Source organism: Rhinolophus sinicus, linkage group LG07, assembly GCF_036562045.2.
Source record: "Rhinolophus sinicus isolate RSC01 linkage group LG07, ASM3656204v1, whole genome shotgun sequence".
NCBI lineage: Eukaryota > Metazoa > Chordata > Mammalia > Chiroptera > Rhinolophidae > Rhinolophus > Rhinolophus sinicus.
Genome location: NC_133757.1, coordinates 68,792,740 through 68,810,378, shown reverse-complemented (window position 1 = coordinate 68,810,378; position 17,639 = coordinate 68,792,740). Strand labels below are relative to the sequence as shown.

The 17,639-nt window shown below is 53.9% G+C and overlaps 1 protein-coding gene across 1 annotated transcript; it reads left to right on the top strand.

Moving 5' to 3' along the window:
• The first annotated feature begins 8,725 nt into the window (after positions 1-8,725).
• ABHD17A (abhydrolase domain containing 17A, depalmitoylase) lies at positions 8,726-17,447 on the top strand. The gene is made up of 5 exons (XM_019743980.2): positions 8,726-8,884; positions 12,479-13,015; positions 14,125-14,319; positions 16,698-16,877; positions 16,955-17,447. Exons 2-5 carry the CDS (start codon positions 12,684-12,686, stop codon positions 17,178-17,180), a joined length of 933 nt encoding a protein of 310 aa, XP_019599539.1. The 5' UTR covers positions 8,726-8,884; positions 12,479-12,683; the 3' UTR covers positions 17,181-17,447.
• Positions 17,448-17,639: the final 192 nt, after the last annotated feature.

Sequence of the window (17,639 nt, the reverse complement as noted above, 5' to 3'; positions counted from 1 at the left end):
CCCCCACATACATACACAATTCCCAGGAGGCCCCCACAACAAAGAATCATCCACCCAAATGTCAATAGTGCCAAGGCTGAGAAATCCTGCCCTGGAGCCAGGGGAATATACTGATCATAGTGGGGGACCTTGGGCAACGGTCTTGTTGGATCAGATGGTGACTCTGTGTTTAACCTTTTGAGGAGCTGCCACGCCATTTTCCACGTTTTCCATGGCAGCTGCCCTGTTTTACATTCCCACTTACCACGTGCGAGGTTTCTGGTGTCTCCACACCTTCCCCAATGCTTGTTATTGTCTATCTTTTTGAGTATGGCTGTCCTAGCAGGTGTGAAGTGCCCATCTCACTGTGGTTCAGGTTCACATTTCCCTGATGGCTCAGATGTTGAGGACACCATCATTATTTCATGCTTACTACGTGCCAAGTAAGATAAAATAGAGATCAGATCATTTCCAATGGAGTAACTTCTCTATAGAGAGCTGAACACAGGTGTTGCCATCATGGTAAATGGAGTGGTCAGGGAAGGCATCTCTGCAGAGAGGACACTTTCCCTGAGCCCTGAATGATGAGACGTTTTCTGTGGGAAGAGTATTCCAGGCAGAGGGAACAGCCCACATAAAGATCCTGAGTCAGGCCCTGGCTACGCCTGTTCAAACTGGGAATACTACAGGGTGAAGTTTGGTGAGCACAGGGGCGCGTGAAAGAGATGAAGCCAAAGAGCTCAGCCACTTGGCAAACCATTTGGCAGTTTCAACTAATGGTCATTATATTTTTTCCCCCCCTTCTTCTGCCTCCCCCCCACACACACTCTGGTTCAAGCTGTTGTTTCTCAGTCTAGTTGTGTAGGACACAGCTACCCGGCCCCTGCTGGTATTATGAGCCTTGCGCTCCCCCCGGCTGAGGCAGTCGGTGGCCAGTCGTCAGTCAGCCGCTCACAGCAGCTCTTGGCAGCTCATGCCTGCTGCCGGCCACTCATGCTGGCCACCGGCCGCTCATGGCGGCACACAGTAGCCCGTAGCAGCACTCGACAGCCAGCGGTAGCCCACGGCGACTCATGCCAGCCCAGCTTCAGGGAGAGCTGTTGGTCACAATCTTAGTTGTAGAGGGTGCAGCTCACTGGCCCATGTGGGAATTGAACTGGTGACCTCAGTGTTAGGAGCACAGTGTTCCAATCACCTGAGCCACTGGCCCGGCCCAGTCATTGTATTCTATGATGCAGGAAATCAACTCCTCAAAGGATATTATGGATTGGATTGTGTCCCCCAAAAGTCATACATTGAAACCCTAACCTCTAGGACCTCAGGATGTGACTGTATTGGGAGATGGGGCCTTTAAAGAGGTGATTAAGGTGATATTAGGTCATTGAGGCAGGTCCTAATACAATATGACAGTGTCCTTATAGGAAGAGATTAGAACACAGACTTGTACAGAAGGAAGACCATATGAAGACACAGGGAAAAGGCTGTGTCTACACGCCAAAGAGAGAGGACTCAGGAGAAATGAGCCCTGCTGACACCTTGATCTTGGATTCCAGCCTCCAGAACTGGGAGAAAACTAATGACTATTGTTTAAGCCACCTCATCTGTCCTACTGTGTTATGGCAGTTTCAGCAAAATAATACAGCGCCCAATAAAATGAGTGTTTATGTCCAGTAAAAGAATTGCATGAATGTTCACAGCAACTTTGTTCATAATAGCCTCAAACTGAAAACGACCCAAGTATTCATCTGCAGGAGAATGTGTCAAGAAAAGTGGTATGGTTATACAATGGACTACTATGCAGCAATGAAAAAGGTGAATGACCGCTACACACAACCCCAGGGCTGAATCACACAGGCTCAATGTAGAGTGGAAGTAGCTAACACAAAAGAGAATGCTCTGCATAACTTTATTTACAGAAATTACGAAACTTGGCAAAATGAATCAACTGTAATAGAAGTCAACTAGTGGTGACCTCTGGGAAGACCAGGAGGGAGCCTCCAGGGCAGGGGTGTGGGGATTGGAAGTGGGTGGCAGTGCACAGGCTGATATATATATATTTTTTTGTTCAGAGCAAAACTGAACAGAAAGTACAGAGATTTCCTATATACCCCTTGCCCCAACATATGCACAGCCTCCCCCACTATTAATGACCCCCACCACAGTGGGACATTTGTTACAAGGATGAACCTACACTGACACGTCATCATCGTCCAATGTCCACAGTGGACATTAAGGTTCACTGTTGGTGTTGTACATTCTATGGGTTTGGACAAATATGTAATGACATGTGTCCACCATTAGTGTCATACAGAATATTTTCACTGCCCTAAGTATCCCCTGTGCTCCACCCATTCATCCCTCCTCCCTAACCCCCTTGTCTTTTTATCGTATCCAATGTTTTACCTATATGTGTGCAGTTTAATTAAGCTGTACAGTTAGAATCTGTGCACAGTACAGTCTGTAAGTTATAGCTTCATTTTTAAAAACAATATTGCTGGCTGTGTCTGTGAGGGGGTTTCTGATTAGCACTTGAATCAGTGGACTCAGTAAGCAGATGGCCCTCCCCAAACTGGGTGGCTATCACCCAGTCCTTGTGGACCTGAATAGAAGAAAAGACAAAGGAAGGGATAATGTGTCCCTTTGGCCTGACCAATCAAGCTGGGCCGTTCACTGTCTCCTACCCTTGCACTGGGCTCACACCTCCCACTCTTCTGGGTCTGCAGCTGGCAGATGGTAGGTCATGGCACTTCTCAGCTACCAGAGTCACGTGAGTCAATACCTCATATTAAATCTGTATCTATGAAATGTGATAAAAAAATATAGTGAATGTTTACCACGTATAATGTGCTCCATGTATAATGCGCACCCACGTTTTTGGCCCACACTTTCAGGGGGAAAAGACTTTCGTTTCAATTTTTTTTTTTTAAAGATTTTATTGGGGAAGGGGAACAGGACTTTATTGGGGGACAGTGTGTACTTCCAGGCCTTTTTTCCAAGTCAAGTTGTTGTCCTTTCAATCTTAGTTGTGGAGGGTGCCGTTCAGCTTCAAGTTGTTGTCTTTTCAGTCTTAGTTGTGGAGGGCGCAGCTCAGCTCCAGGTCCAGTTGCCATTTTCTAGTTGCAGGGGGCGCAGCCCACCATCCCTTGCGGGAGTCCAACCGGCAACCTTGTGGATGAGAGGACGCGCTTCAACCAACTGAGCCATCCGGGAGCTCAGCGGCAGCTCAGCTCAAGGTGCCGTGTTCAATCTTAGTTGCAGGGGGCACTGCCCACCATCCCTTGTGGGAGTCGAGGAATTGAACTGGCAACCTTGTGGTTGAGAGCCCACTGGCCCATGTGGGAATCGAACCGGCAGCCTTCGGAGTTAGGAGCATGGAGCTCTAACCGCCTGAGCCACCGGGCCGGCCCTCGTTTCAATTTTTTTAGTTAAAATTTTTATTTGTTTACATTTAGATACTTGTTTTTTGTATTATAAAGGAATTTTAGCATTTATTTTTCAACATATTACGGAAAAAGAAATTTTATGTAACAAATAATTACAAAACACAAAAACAGATACAAGGTACAAGAAATTTTATGTACCAGTAACAAATTTACAATATTATGCATCATAGAAGGCCAAGAACTCTTCATTGTTACAAATTCGTTGTAAGTTCAACAAAACAGATGATCCTATTCCAGGGTATTATTTTGCATACGGATATCGTTATTGATTTCTAGAGTTACACTTATAACTCAAAGCATAAATAAAAGAATTAAAACATTTATATAAGTACAGAATTAGTACTACCCATATATAATGTGAATCCTTATTTTTCCCTCACAAATTTGGGCAAAAAAAGTACACGCTATACATGGCAAAATACGGTAAATTAAAAAAAAATGTATTACAGTAAAAGACCCATTGCCATTAACCCCCCTCAAAATACTCCCCTTTCTGCAAACACACTTATCCCATCATTCTTGCCACTTTCTGAAGCAGTTCTGGGAGTCCTCTTTTATGAGTGTCTTTAGTTGCGCTGTCATGGCTGCCTTGATGTCCTGAATGAATTCAAAAAGTTTACCTTTGATGGTCATTTTGACTTTGGGGAAGAGCTGGAAGCCAGCCGGTGCCAGATCCAATAAATAAGGTGGATGAGGACACACTGTGATGTTTTTATTTGGCAGAAATTGCCATATACTAGAAGGAATGCGTGACACGGAGCCTCTCCGTTGTGATAAAAAAAGATGGTGAATGTTGCTGCCAAGTGCCATCCAAGGGAAAGACAGAGATCTTCAATATAGCAGTGGAGCTTCGAACCTCAGTAACAGTGTGTGACAAGTTTCAACTTGTTTGGTGCAGTTAGGTGTGAGCTACGGTTGAGAGGTGTGTTTTAAAGTGTGCCGTAAATCATCCAGCGTCATGAAGTTCCATGTCACACATCGCTTCTGGTATATATATTTTTTTCTTTAAAGTAACCTTTTTAAAAATTTTATTGGGTAACAGTGTGTATTTTCCAGGCCCCATCAGCTCCAAGTCAAGTTGTCCTTCAATCTAGTTGTGGAGGGCTCATCCCACCATCCCAGGCAAGAATCGAACCAGCAGCCTTAGTTGTTAAGAGCACTGCACTCTAACCAACTAAGCCATCCAGCCGCCCACTGGTGGCTCAGCTCAAGTTGTTGTCTTCAATCTAGTTGTGGAGGGCGCAGCTCACTGGTCCATGTGGGAATCGAACTGGCAACCTTGTTAAGAGCACCCGCTCTAACCATCAGAGCTAACCGGCCGCCCCAAGAAAGGTAAACATTTTCAATCCATTCAGGACATTGAGGCAGCCATGACAGCACATCTAATGACACTTACAAAACAGGACTTCCAGAACTGCTTCAGAAAGTGGCAAGAATGACGGGATAAGTGTGTTTGAAGTGAGAGGGAGTATTTTGAGGGGGATTAATGGCAATATGTCTTTTACTATAATAATTTTTCTTTTATTTAAACATTCACTGTATTGTTTGATCACACCTCATGTGTATCTCTATTTCTATTCTTATATGTCCTATGGGTTCTGTTTCTCTGGAGAACGCTGTCTAACACAAGCTTCCAGGGTGCCCCGTTCTTTGTTTTAAAATCTGATTCTTGGGGAGTACAGGTGGGGCAGTGGGTGCTGGGTCTGGTGATGTAGACCAAAGCCCAGGGGCTGGGTTCGGGGAAGGGGCTTCCTCAGGAAAGCCCCTGTGCCTCCTGGCATTGGCTCACTCCTGTCCAACCTCCCCTCTCTACCCCCCAACCCCCACCCAATCAGTTGGGCTACTGGTGCTATTTTAGGATCCCACCACTTCCTTCCTGGCCTGTGTCAGGAGCCCACTTCCTGACTGGGTCTCACTCTCTCCCCTCGTGGTGGCGCAAAGACAACTCACAAGTTCGGGTGTTTCTCCACCAGCCCCAGGGTCCCAGACTCTGAACTTGGGCTTCCCTGTCCTTTCTTCAAACCATAACTGGTCACATACTGTGTTTCTCTGAAAATAACACCGAGTCTTATATTAATTTTCACTCCAAAAGACACATTAGGGCTTATGTTCAGGGAATGTCATCCTGAAAAATCATGCTAGGGCCTATTTTCCGGTTAGGTCTTATTTTCGGGGAAACAGTAATTTGCAGATCCCAATTCGAAATGAAAATACAGGGCCCCTTGTTAAAAAATTATTAGGAATTTCAAAACAGCAGCCACAGGGCAGTAATCATGGGTGGAGCCCTTCTGAGCTAGGGGACCTGGGTGACTGCACAGGTCTCAACCCATGAAGCTGGCACTGCTCCAAACACCTGGGGCTCTCCCTTGGCCCCATGGTTTCATAAACTCTTATTTATTTTGATATGGTGAAATAATGCATAACATAAACTTTACCATTATAACCATTTTTAAGTGCACAGCTCAGTGGCATTGAGCACATTCACACTTCTGTGCAGCTGTCCCCACCATCCATCTCCAGAATTTTCCATCTCCCCAAACTGACACTCTGTCCCCATTAAACCCTTACTCCCTCCCCCGACCCCCAGCCCCTGGCCCCCACCATCTACTTCCTCTCTCTATCTGACTCCTCTGGGGACCTCCTGTGAGTGGGATCACACAGTGTTTGCCCTTCTGTGTCTGGTTTATTTCACTGAGCATCATGTCCTCCAGGTTTGTCCAGTTGTAGCAGGTGTCAGAATGTTTGTCCTTTTTAAGGATGAGTACTATTCCAGTGTGTGGATGAACCAGATCTTGTTTATCCATTCATCCAGCCATGGATACACCATTTGGTTATTGTGAATCATGCTGCTGTGAACATTCATGTAGTGGTCTCTGTTTGAGTCCCTGCTTTCATTTTTTTGGGTACCAACCAAGGTGCATTTTTAACAGCCAGTCTTTACTTGGCCATCTAGCTTTATTTCAGTCTTTTCCTGATCCTAGCAGTGCAACACATCCTTTGCCAAGCAAAACCAAAACAAACTCAGAAGACGTCAAAGCATGAAGAAGAGAGAAAAAATCACCCATTCCCTCATCTCCCCCTACCCCCACATCACCCTCTGTTCTCATTGTGGCATGTTTTTCTTAGAGGGGGGCCTATGGCTGCTTTGTTTCCTGTACACAGCTGGGTGGACCTTCTCATTAGAAGGTTTGCTTCCAGGCATCTTCCCGAAGGTCTCTGCCTGAGAGTGTTAAATGCCTCATGTGCCGTTTCCATTCTGGCCACAGCCAGAACCAACCTTCGTGTCCAGCAAGTGGGGACTGAGTACACCAGCAGTTGGCCACCCCTGGGGGTTGTGTTAGAGCATCGCAGATAGGCCAAGGCAGAAGTGACCATCTGCATGCTGTTTATGGAAAGCTATGAAAGTTTTTTAAAAAGTTTAAAGCTGGGAGGTACACACAAATGCTGGGTTTCTCAGCACTGAGTAGGAGGGGAAGAGGCCTTTTATGCTCAGACTTTTAGATCCTTTGAATTTGTTTTTTTCTTTTTTACTTGTTTTTTGTTTGTTTGTTTATTTCTAGACCCATTGAGTTTTGAATGGTGTGTGAGGGCACTGCCTCTCCTTGCCATTGCAGTACCCTCCGGTCACCCACACATCTCTGCCATTCATCAGGTCCATAATTCTGCTACCGTGTTTTCCCCAAAATAAGACCTAACCAGAAAATAAGCCCTAGCATGATTTTTCAGGATGACATCCCTTGAACATAAACTGTAACACATTTTTTGGAGCAAAATTAATATAAGACCCAGTCTTATTTTTGGGGAAACATGATAGCTGGCTCTGAACCCATACGTCTGGAAAGACCTGGATATACAGCAGCAGCCTGTCCCCAAGAGCTTGAAGGATGTGAGCCCTGGGAAGGCTTTGTCCCACTCAGGCCCACCCTTCCTGAGGGTCGTGGAGCTGGTGGAGTGGGAATCAGATGAGGTGGGCTCCCCTTCACCAGCAGCTCAGACTTCCGGGGCAGCTACCTGGATGAGGAGGATGGAGGGTGCCTCGGCCACTTCAGTTCTCAGGGTGCAGCTCCACTCTGCAGGCCCAGGTAGGACCCAATCTCAAGACCTGCCTCCTGTTGTTTCAGCTGCAGCTCAGATCTTTCCAGAAGGGAGGAGAGGGATCCAACCTGTAGGCTGTCGACTCCCTATGTGTGACACCCACTATCGAAATGATTGTGTATTCAGTTTAATTATCCTTTATTTCTATGTTGAAAGAAAACTTAACAAAGAGAAAAAACAACAGCAATAACATATCTATGGAGCAAGTAACTCATACACATAACACTCTGCTTTTCGTACAGAACTAGCTGATGTACAAGTATCGCCCTGTAAATACTCCCTTTGCATTCTGTGTCACACGTGTGTGTGGTGGTTCCTTTTCCAGAAACCTTTTCTTACCTGGCAGTTGTTTTGTTTTTTGGGTTGTTTTTAACTGAGGAAGAACACACTCGTCTGTCAGAGGGAACACCGCAGATGCCCTTTGCCGGTTTCCGGAGCTCTGGGTGGGGCCTATCCTCTCCCTCCCACCGCCACGTCCACCAGGCTCAGGGGCTGGAGAGGCGGCTTGTTCTTGCTCAAGGTCAGGAGTCACAAATGAAATTTTTTTTTTTCAATTAAGGGAAAAAACAGCAGTACCTTTGTACCTGCCAGGAGCGGCTGCATCACCACCTGTTCTCTCCTTTGCTGCTAATAAACAATATGACTTTCTCTACTACTCGAGAACTATTTTTATGTAATTAATGTACGCTTTCTTGTTTATAAATGCCTGATTTAAAAAGAAAAAAAAAAAGAACCCGTGAGGAACATTTAAATAACGACAGGATCCGCTCCTGCACTTGCACAACCTTACCTCACTCGCCTCACCCTAGTCCAGGCCCTGGAATGAGTAAAAGAACTAATGAATGAAGAGCAGACTGCGTCTGAAAACCAACGCTAGAACCCAGAGCCGGGACCACGCCCACCCCGCGAGGAACCGCCCACAACAGTCTGGCCCCGCCCGACTGTATCAGCCACACCCACCACAGCCCCGCCTCTTCCGATCCGCGAGCCAGCCCCGCTCCCAATCCCGGACCACCCGCCAACCACAACTCAGCCGGGCCAGCCCACGCTCAACCCGCCCCCAAGCCATGCCCCGCCCCTAAGCCCGGCCCTGCCTCATCAGCAATCCAACTCCGCCCCCAGAATCCTGGTCCGGGCCCCCAGTCACTAGCGGTGCGGGAGCCAGGACCCCGGCCCCTTCGGCTTCCGCGCGCGCCTGACGTCACTTCCGGGGCGGTGGCGGGAGAGAGGCTCACTTCCGCTAGCGGGGGAGCGCCAGCTGCGGCGCAGGAGGCCGGGTTGCGGCTCGGGGGCCCTGACGGACGCACGGGCGGGCGGCCGGAAGCCATGGAGCGCGGCCCCGCGGCCGGGGTGCGCAAGCTGAGGCGGTGAGTGCCGGACAGGAGCGGGCACGGCGGCGCGGGTTGACCTGAGTGCCTCCGTCGCCGTTTAGGGAGCCGGGCCGGGCCGTGAGGCCGGGGCAGCCAGGTCGAACGCCCCCGAAATCCCGTACTCCCGGGGCGTTCATGTTCCGGGCCGGTGGGCTCCCCCAGACCAGGGGCAGGAACCGCGCGAGCCAGCATCTCCGACTCTAGCAGTGCCCTGTGTCCCCTCCATTTAGCCTTCCGACGAGGGGTGGGTGACAACCCACCCGGGACGCTACCTGCTCCTTCCGGGAGTGCGCCGTCCGAGCCGCGGACTCTGCCCCTACCCCTGAATCGGCCCCCCAGCCCAATACTCGGCCCTGCCCCAGCAGCCCGAATCCGAGCACTGCATTCTGAACGTTTCCCAGCCGCCTCTGCCCATTCGCAGGCTGTCCGGCCCAGGACTCCTCCAGGGCTCCCGGTTTGAAGTCCAATTTCTGCAGCAGGGCTCACGGGCGTGACCCGATCGCGGCTCCCTCTGCGAGTCCTCTGTATGCTTCTTCCTCCCGGTGTCCTCTCTAACCGGTACCCGCAGTTCCTGGAACGGGCTGTCACTTCTGGGGTTTTGCCCATGCTCTCCCTTCTGCTCTGTCCCTTGTCACCTGGCCATTTTCTCTGCACCTTTCAGACTGCACCTTTTTCCAGGCAGCTTTCTCACCCTGACTGGCTGGGTGAGGTGCCCTCACGGTCCTTCGTATTTAGGTCGTCCTACAGTATTGCAATTGCTTGTTTCCTCGTTAGTCCTCAGAACACCCGCCAGTCCGCACAGGGCCTGGCAGCAGGGTGCCCAGTATGTGCTTGTGGGCAGAATTGCTGGGGCTCTGGGTGTGTATCCAGTGAGAGAGGCACGTGGATGTGCACTGCCCAGTTTGAGGCCTGGCTCTTGGGGCACACACAGTGACACCCATAAATAACATGCGGGAGGTCACAGGTGCTGGTGTCCCGAGAAGAGACTTTCCGCCTTCTCTGTCAAACCTGGCAGACTCTGTAGCCTTTCCTTTTCTTCTTTGACCCTTGTTTTTTGCCCATTCGTTAAGCCGGTGTTTATTGAGCAAAGCCAGATACCGTGTTTACGGAATAAGACAGGGTCTTATATTAATTTTTGCTCCAAAAGACGCATTAGAGCTGATTGTTCAGCTAGGTCTTATTTTCGGGAAACACGGTAACGGCCCTGCCATCATGGAGTTTCTCTTTAGTTGGAACCTGGAACCATGAGAGCATGGTGGGCCTGGGGGTGGGGGGACCTGACCTGGCTTGGAAAGGCTCTCTGAGGGCATTGGAGATGAGATCTGAACGGTGAACAGGACAAGGGCAAGGCCTGTCTAGTGAAATTGGGGAGGGGTCCCCAGGAGGGGAACTATCTGGGTTCTGGCTCTGAGGCAGGAGTGGGCAGTGTGGCTTGTTTCGGGAGAGTGAGGGGGCGTGGGGTACCAGATGAGTGAAGCTGGGGAGGCTGCCCCAGCCAACTGCCAACCTGGCAGGCTGTGACAAGGGATTTGATCTCTATCCTGAAAATAGTGGGAGGCCACTGGGACACCCCAAAAGGGAGGTGGCGTGATCAGATTTGTGTTGTGAAAAGATCCTTCAGCTGCTGGCGGGGAAATGGCCTGGAGCGAGGTGATAGTGGCCGAGTGGGGACCAGCAAGGAAGGAGACTGCAGAAGCAGTGCAGGTGAAAGGTGACAGGCGCGGACCAGGTGGCAGTTAAAGGAGAGAGAGGAAGAGGCAGCAGTCTCTGCTGATGGGTGGGTCTGAGGTGGGGGGAGGAGTCAAGGACAACATCAGGATTTCTGGCTTGGTCATGGGGCTTGGCCACCTCGGTGTGCCCTTCGTCCTCTAGGTGGCTGGGGGCCTCCTACCCTGCGCGCTGTCTCTCAGCCAGGCCTTCCTGTCAAAACCAGCCTTCATTGTGTCCCCAAACACCAGACCCTCCAGTACCCCCGTGCACCAGCGGAGTGTCACCTGTTGGGGCTGGACCCCTTTGAGAATATGTAGGTTGACATTTGGGGATAATTCTCTCCTGTGAACTGTGGGGTGTTGAACACCATCCGTGGTCTCCACCCTCTCGATGCCAGGAGCTCCCTTCCCCAATCCTCACAACCGAAAATACCTCCAGTTGTTGGCAAGTGTCCCCGGGGGACAAACTCATTGTATCTGAGAACCAGTGTTCTCCCCTCTGTAAAATACTTGCACATAAAGTATGTGTCCTGCTTGGGAGTTCGGGGACTCCTGGAAGCCATCCATGTCTGTCCCTCCCAACCTTGGCTTTGGCAGCTTTCACATTCCCCCCATGTGCCCCTAATCCAGGTGACTGTGGGATGTGGCTCTCTCCAGCCCTCGGTCACAGGTCACAGTTCCAGTCACGAGTCCAGAGGGAGCAGATATATTTCTGGGCCTCAGACTGCTCTGACCTGTTCTGAAGCTGAATGTTCCTGGCCCAGTGGTTTTCAGACGCTGTGGCCCCAAAACTCAACGTACCAAGGTGCTTTACTGCTAGAATCGAGTGGTGTGTGTCTCCCCCTTGGTCCAGTCTGTAGGGAACGTGTAGTAAGTGGGCAGGTTTTCTCAAACCTCAGTTCTCTTAGTTTCTTCGTTGGCAGCTCTGTATACGACTGTAGTTGCTTTAGCACTTTAGCTGTAGTCTATGTCATACAGCGTTTCACGATGCTCTGAAGGAAGAACGTTTGAGCTCCTACTCTGAGCCATGCCCCACCCACCCCTTACTCTCATCTTGTTTACTCCCTCCCCCTTGAGGTGAGTGGTATCTGCATGGATGGATGAGGAAACTGAGGCCCCAGCAGGGTAAGCGACTTGCCCAAGGTCTCAGACCCCTAAGTTGGCAGAGCTGGAGGATCGCCTGTGACACCTCCCCCTCCAAGCAGCCTGGCCCCCAGCACAGGGGAGAGCCATTGTCTAGCCCATAGGCCTCTAAGCCTGAGATGTATCCTGCTTTTGTTCCCAGAGCCTTTGTTTGTTTTCCTCTGCCTGGGCTCCTCTGTCTCTGGACATCACAGCCCTGTCATGGTTCTGGCCCCTGGGAGCGTGCCCTTGGTTCCCTCCAGTCAGCAGTCTGTCCTTACCTCGGTTGTTCTATGTTACTTGGGGTTGTAGGATGGATCCTTGAAGGACAGCACAGAGATGGGCTGGCAGGAGAGTTTGGGCCCACCCTGTGGACACCGGCATGGGGGAGTGATAGTGTTTCCCTGAGCCCGGAGCAGGGGCCATGTGGGGGAGAGTGGGTGGGCCAGGGGTCTGTTCTACCAGCACAGCTGGCAGGCCATGCTCAGGGTGATGAATGGATTTAAGTGACTGCATGCTGAGGAAGGGCGATAGCAGGCAGGGCCAGGTCAGCTTTGGGTCCCACAGAGGTCACTTGGGAGGTGCTTGGTCCCCTCAGAGGGCAGGCTGGGTTTGCAGGTCCATGGGGGTGGAGGGTGGAGCAGTCTGAGCAGGAAAGGGTGCAGGGGGCCATGGGGAAGGCCAAGAGGCTCAGTACAGGCAAGACTGGGTCCCGGGCTCCGGTGGTGTTTGGGGACCCACATCTTGCTGTTCTCTGCAGGGCTTTTCGGTGCGCCACATGGAGACGTGCGGTGGCAAGGCTCCCAAGGGCTCGGCTTGGACCACGATGGGGCTGGGCAGCAGCCTCCTAACGGGGCTCTCATCTGGGGTGGTGGCTGGGGGTCGCCCTCCCCCCCGCCCGTGTCTTGGAGCACCCCTCCCCCTCCCTTGCCGAGCGACGCCCACCCTGGTGCCCAGTGCCCGCCATGAACGGCCTGTCAGTGACCGAGCTCTGCTGTCTATTCTGCTGCCCACCCTGTCCCGGCCGCATTGCCGCCAAGCTCGCCTTCTTGCCGCCAGAGCCCACCTACTCGCTGGTGCCCGAGCCCGAGGCGGGGCCTGGCGGGGCTGGGGCTGCCCCCTCAGGGACCCTGCGGGCCTCTGTGGGCACCCCCGGGCGCTGGAAGCTCCACCTGATGGAGCGCGCTGACTTCCAGTACAGCCAGCGCGAGCTGGACACCGTGGAGGTCTTCCTGACCAAGAGCAGCCGGGGCAACCGCATTGCCTGTATGTACGTACGCTGCGTGCCAGGAGCCAGGTGAGCCTCTCAGATGTGACCCGGACCCACCCTGGTGGGGGGGAGGGCCCTGGGAGTGCCAGAGCTGGGTGAAGACCACCGGGTGGTGCCGGTGTCTGGGGAGGCTTCTTGACAAGGGGTGGCAGACCAGAACCACCAAGGGCTGGCCTCGCTCTGCCCACAGCTGCTGCCCAGCTGCTCTGGGCCCTTTCATGTGCAGCTGTAAGGGGCCCTCTCAGCATCCCATATTGAAGACGAGGACCCCAACACTCAGGGAAGTGGCTTTGAGGGGCTGTGTCACACCACCTGCTCGACAAGGAGCCACCTGCTTCAGGGTCTCTCCGGTGTTCAGTGCCCAGTGAGGTCTTCACACCTGAGGCCAGCCAGTGGCTCAGGCCTAGTCTGGCTCCCTGTTAACAGGCGCCTCAGGACCTGCAAGCAGAGTTCTTCCCTGAGCCTAGGGGTGGGGCAGAGGCGCGGCCTTCCAAGTGCTTCTGTCTCCAGGTCTAAGTCCAAAGGGCAAGCTCTGACTTTTCCTCTGGGCTGGCCTGGGCTGGGGGTGGGGTGGTGCTGGAGGCAGAAGACCAGGAATCCACCAGCCTGGTGCCTGCTGTTAGCATGTCCTGTGCAGGTCCTGTTAGCGGTAGCCTGGCAGAGCCACCATGGGATGCAAAGGCTGAAATCAGTGTCATGGTCATTTCTTGCAGGAGAGGGGGAGACCTGCACCACTGTGATCACGGGTTGGCTTTATTTGCTTGTGAGGCAGGTGCCAGCTGTCAGAAAGAGAGGAGACAAACAGCCCTGCCAGCCTAGAAGCCACTGTCTCATTCCCCAGGAAGGCTCTGAGTAGTGGGCCTGTGTGCCTGCCATCCTCAGGCTGCCGGAGCCTCTCCAAAGGGAATGCCTCGGAGGAGAGGGTTCCACCCTGTGCTGAGAATGTGACCCATGGTCCCAACGGCCCCCTTCATAGAGGGGAAGCCTGAGGCTCCGCGGGCGTTTCCCTGCCCGAGATCACACAGGCTGAAGGAGCTAGGCCACTTGGCTGCACAGGCCGCCTGCCAGTCCTGTACTGGGTGGGGCGTGAGTAGCCCCTCCCTACCTTGCCCCTGACCTGTGCCTCCTGCCCCCAGGTACACAGTCCTCTTCTCCCACGGCAACGCCGTGGACCTGGGCCAGATGAGCAGCTTCTACATTGGCCTGGGCTCACGGATCAACTGCAACATCTTCTCCTACGACTACTCGGGCTACGGCGTCAGCTCGGGCAGGCCCTCTGAGAAGAACCTCTACGCTGACATTGACGCCGCCTGGCAGGCCCTGCGCACCCGGTGAGCTGTGTGCCAGGGGAACAGTCAGCTGAGAGCGTCCCCTCCAAGGGGACCAGAGCCCCTGAAACTGGGTGGGTTGGAAGGTGCCCACCAAAAACTCGGGCTGGCCTACCTATGGAGGGACGAAGTGCCCACTAGATCCCAGTGGGTGGCCCTGCGGGAGAGGGAGCCGTCAGCAGCCACACTAGGCCAGAAGGTGAGGCCTGACCCATGTTCCCTCAGCAGGGAGACTGTGGTGGGCAGTCTCCAAACCTCCTGGGGCTGTGGCAGGCATAGGATGGGGCTATCTTCAGGGGAATGGACACTTTTCTGGGAAGCAGCAGTGGGCAGAGGACCTGGGCCTAGGAGGGGGCTGTAAGGCTTGTATGAATGGACTTTGGGAGCCCCAAAGCCGAGGAAGCACTTGGGGTGCAGGGCAGGACTGAGTTGCTATATGTGGTTCTGGGGGTGGGCTCATGAGGCACTTGTGGCTGTGGAACTTGGCCTCATCCTGGGGGGACTGGGCGAGGGTGGAGTTCCTCTGGGTCTAGAGGATTCTGGAGGGTTGTGTTGGGCAGCTTGGTGCCCAGCACAGCTCTGGTGGCTGATGGGAGGTCAGCAAGCAGAGGACACACCCACACCTCCCTGGACTCACACCGTTCTGGTCATCCACATCCGGGGAAGGTGACTCCCACCCTAATGCTCACTACCGAAGCACATTTGCTCGGTCTCTGAACCAGCGTTTGCAGTGTGCGGCCCTGCACGCGCACTGCTCTAGAAGTGACCCCAGCCCTCCTGGAGGTAGTGCCCTGCCTGCTGTCTGTTGGGGGCTGCGCCACCTCAGCCCTGCCTAGCTGATCTGCCTGACCCATTCCTTCAGAGACCAAAGTCAGCCTGCCCTGGGGAGATGGGGCCCTGGTTGCCACAGTGATGCACTAGGCAGTCCCTGCAGCAGGTCCTGGGAATGGGGTCCCCTGGCACCACCCTGGCACCAGGGACCCATCTGGGTAGTGTGGTGTAGGTATGTGCTTGCCATCGGCTGCCTCAACCCTTCCTGCCATCCCTGTTGGCCGGTGTCACTGGCAGAATCATACCCCACTGTGGGATGAGAGCTCTGGGTTCTGTCCATCATCCATCTGTCCTGCTGCTAGCATTGACTTCCAGAGACCTGATCCCTCAGCCCCAGCAACTGAGAGGCAGCAGGAGGATGGGATGCTTGGGCCCAAGTACCCGGGGCTTGGGAGGCCTGGAGAAGAGCTGCTCGCTCCATCTGGCACCTGTCGCGTTTATCCAGGTGGAGATTTCCAGGGGCTGCCTGCAGTCCCTGCCTGGAGCTGGGTGACAGGGCTGAGCTGGTGCTTAGCACAGAGGTGGCCGTGGCAGCCTGGGAGCAGTGGTCAGGGTGGTAGGCACAAGGCCAGGTGGCATCCCTGAGGCCTGGGGGCAGGCAGGGGTTAACCTGGAGTGCTGTCAGGCCAGGGACAGGTGGGGATGCCCGTGGATGGACAGGGAGTTGGAGTCTGGCTCCCCAGGTAAGATGCACATCTGCCTTGGCCCCATCCACCAGGAAGAGGGGTGGCCTTTTGGGATCGAGGTATGCTGGAGGAGAGCCTTGGAGGCCTTCTGCATGGGGAGGTGGTGAGTGGGTCGCTGTGCTGGTGAGAACAGGCATGGTGGAGCTGGCTCAGGATGCTAGGGGAGGTGGCAGGGCGGGTGAAGGGGCTGGAGCCTGGAGGTGGGTGTTGGTACTGAGGAGGGAGGCCTAGGACCTGGCTACTGTGTAGGGAAGGTGAATAGAAAAGGATGTGGTGCCCAGCCACCTCCCCGCAGCAGCCACCACTCTCTCACCTGTTGTACTAAGCACCAACTGGGCATGGGGGATACAGCTGCCTTTGATTCCCCACAACGAGGGGGGTAGGTGAGAGGCTCAGGGACGAATACAGGCCCCCTGTCACTGCGACCAAGAAGGAATATCTAATCTGGAACAGCAGGGACAGGAAAACCCCAAGCAGATTTTGGGTGTGGCCCTGGTCAAGTATGTGTAGGGTTGGGGGCAAGTGGGGCGACCAGGAGGAGCAGGAGAGGCGCCTAGGCTATCCTGCAGGCAGGAGCCACTGTGGGGCCCTCATTAGGTGCACTCCTTACGCATGACCGGGTAGATCGTGTTGGAGAAACTAAGGGTAGAGCCGGGTGAGCTGGGGCTGTGGCCTGGCCAGCTGTCCTCACACCTGCCAGTCCTTGGCTGCCTACTACGTGAACCTGCGTTGGGGGAGGGCAAGGGAGGATCCCTCGACAGGCCCTATTTCCTGGAGGCTCTGTGCAGAGAACCAGGGAGGAGGGCAGGCGGTGGGAGGGGCATGTGCATGCTGTGGCTGCGGCTGACCCTGCCCCGCCGCCAGGTACGGCATCAGCCCGGACAGCATCGTCCTGTACGGGCAGAGCATCGGCACGGTGCCCACCGTGGACCTGGCCTCGCGCTACGAGTGTGCCGCCGTGGTGCTGCACTCCCCGCTCACCTCTGGCATGCGTGTCGCCTTCCCCGACACCAAGAAGACCTACTGCTTTGACGCGTTCCCCAAGTGAGCGCCGGGCGGGCCCGGGGGGGCGGGGCCTCGGCGGGGGAGGGCGCGGAGGCCTGACGCACCCCGCCCCGCAGCATCGAGAAGGTGTCCAAGATCACGTCGCCGGTGCTCATCATCCACGGCACGGAGGATGAAGTGATCGACTTCTCGCACGGGCTGGCACTCTACGAGCGCTGTCCCAAGGCCGTGGAGCCGCTGTGGGTAGAGGGGGCCGGGCACAACGACATTGAGCTCTACAGCCAGTACCTGGAGCGCCTGCGCCGCTTCATCTCCCAGGAGCTGCCCAGCCAGCGCGCCTAGCCTAGCGGACAAGCTGCACCCGGAGCCGCGCCTGGAGGGACCTGAGCAATAAGGCGGCTCCTGGAGTCGCCCCGGGCCGCGCAGGCCCAACTGCTGCATGTGAACCACCCCAGGCCCCCAGGCGGGCCAGGGGACGGGAACTGCCCTGGCTCAGGGGCTGTGGACAATGTACAAGCAAGCGACAGAGCCACGCTCTCCTTTCCTTTTGGAAGCAAAACAAAACAAAAAAACGGTGAAAACAAATTAAAGATTTAAAGTTTTAGGGTTCCTCTTGCTTCTCTTGCATTCGTTGTCCGTGTGTTTGTTCCCCTGGGCTCAGTGAGTTACAGAGGATAGATACTGGGCTTGCCTCCAAACCTCCAGGAAAGTTCAGCACAAATGCAGATATCATCTAACTCTCCCTGCAGAAGAGGGGGTGGGGTTCAGGAGTGCTCCTTGAGACTAGTTGCCTGGGTGGCG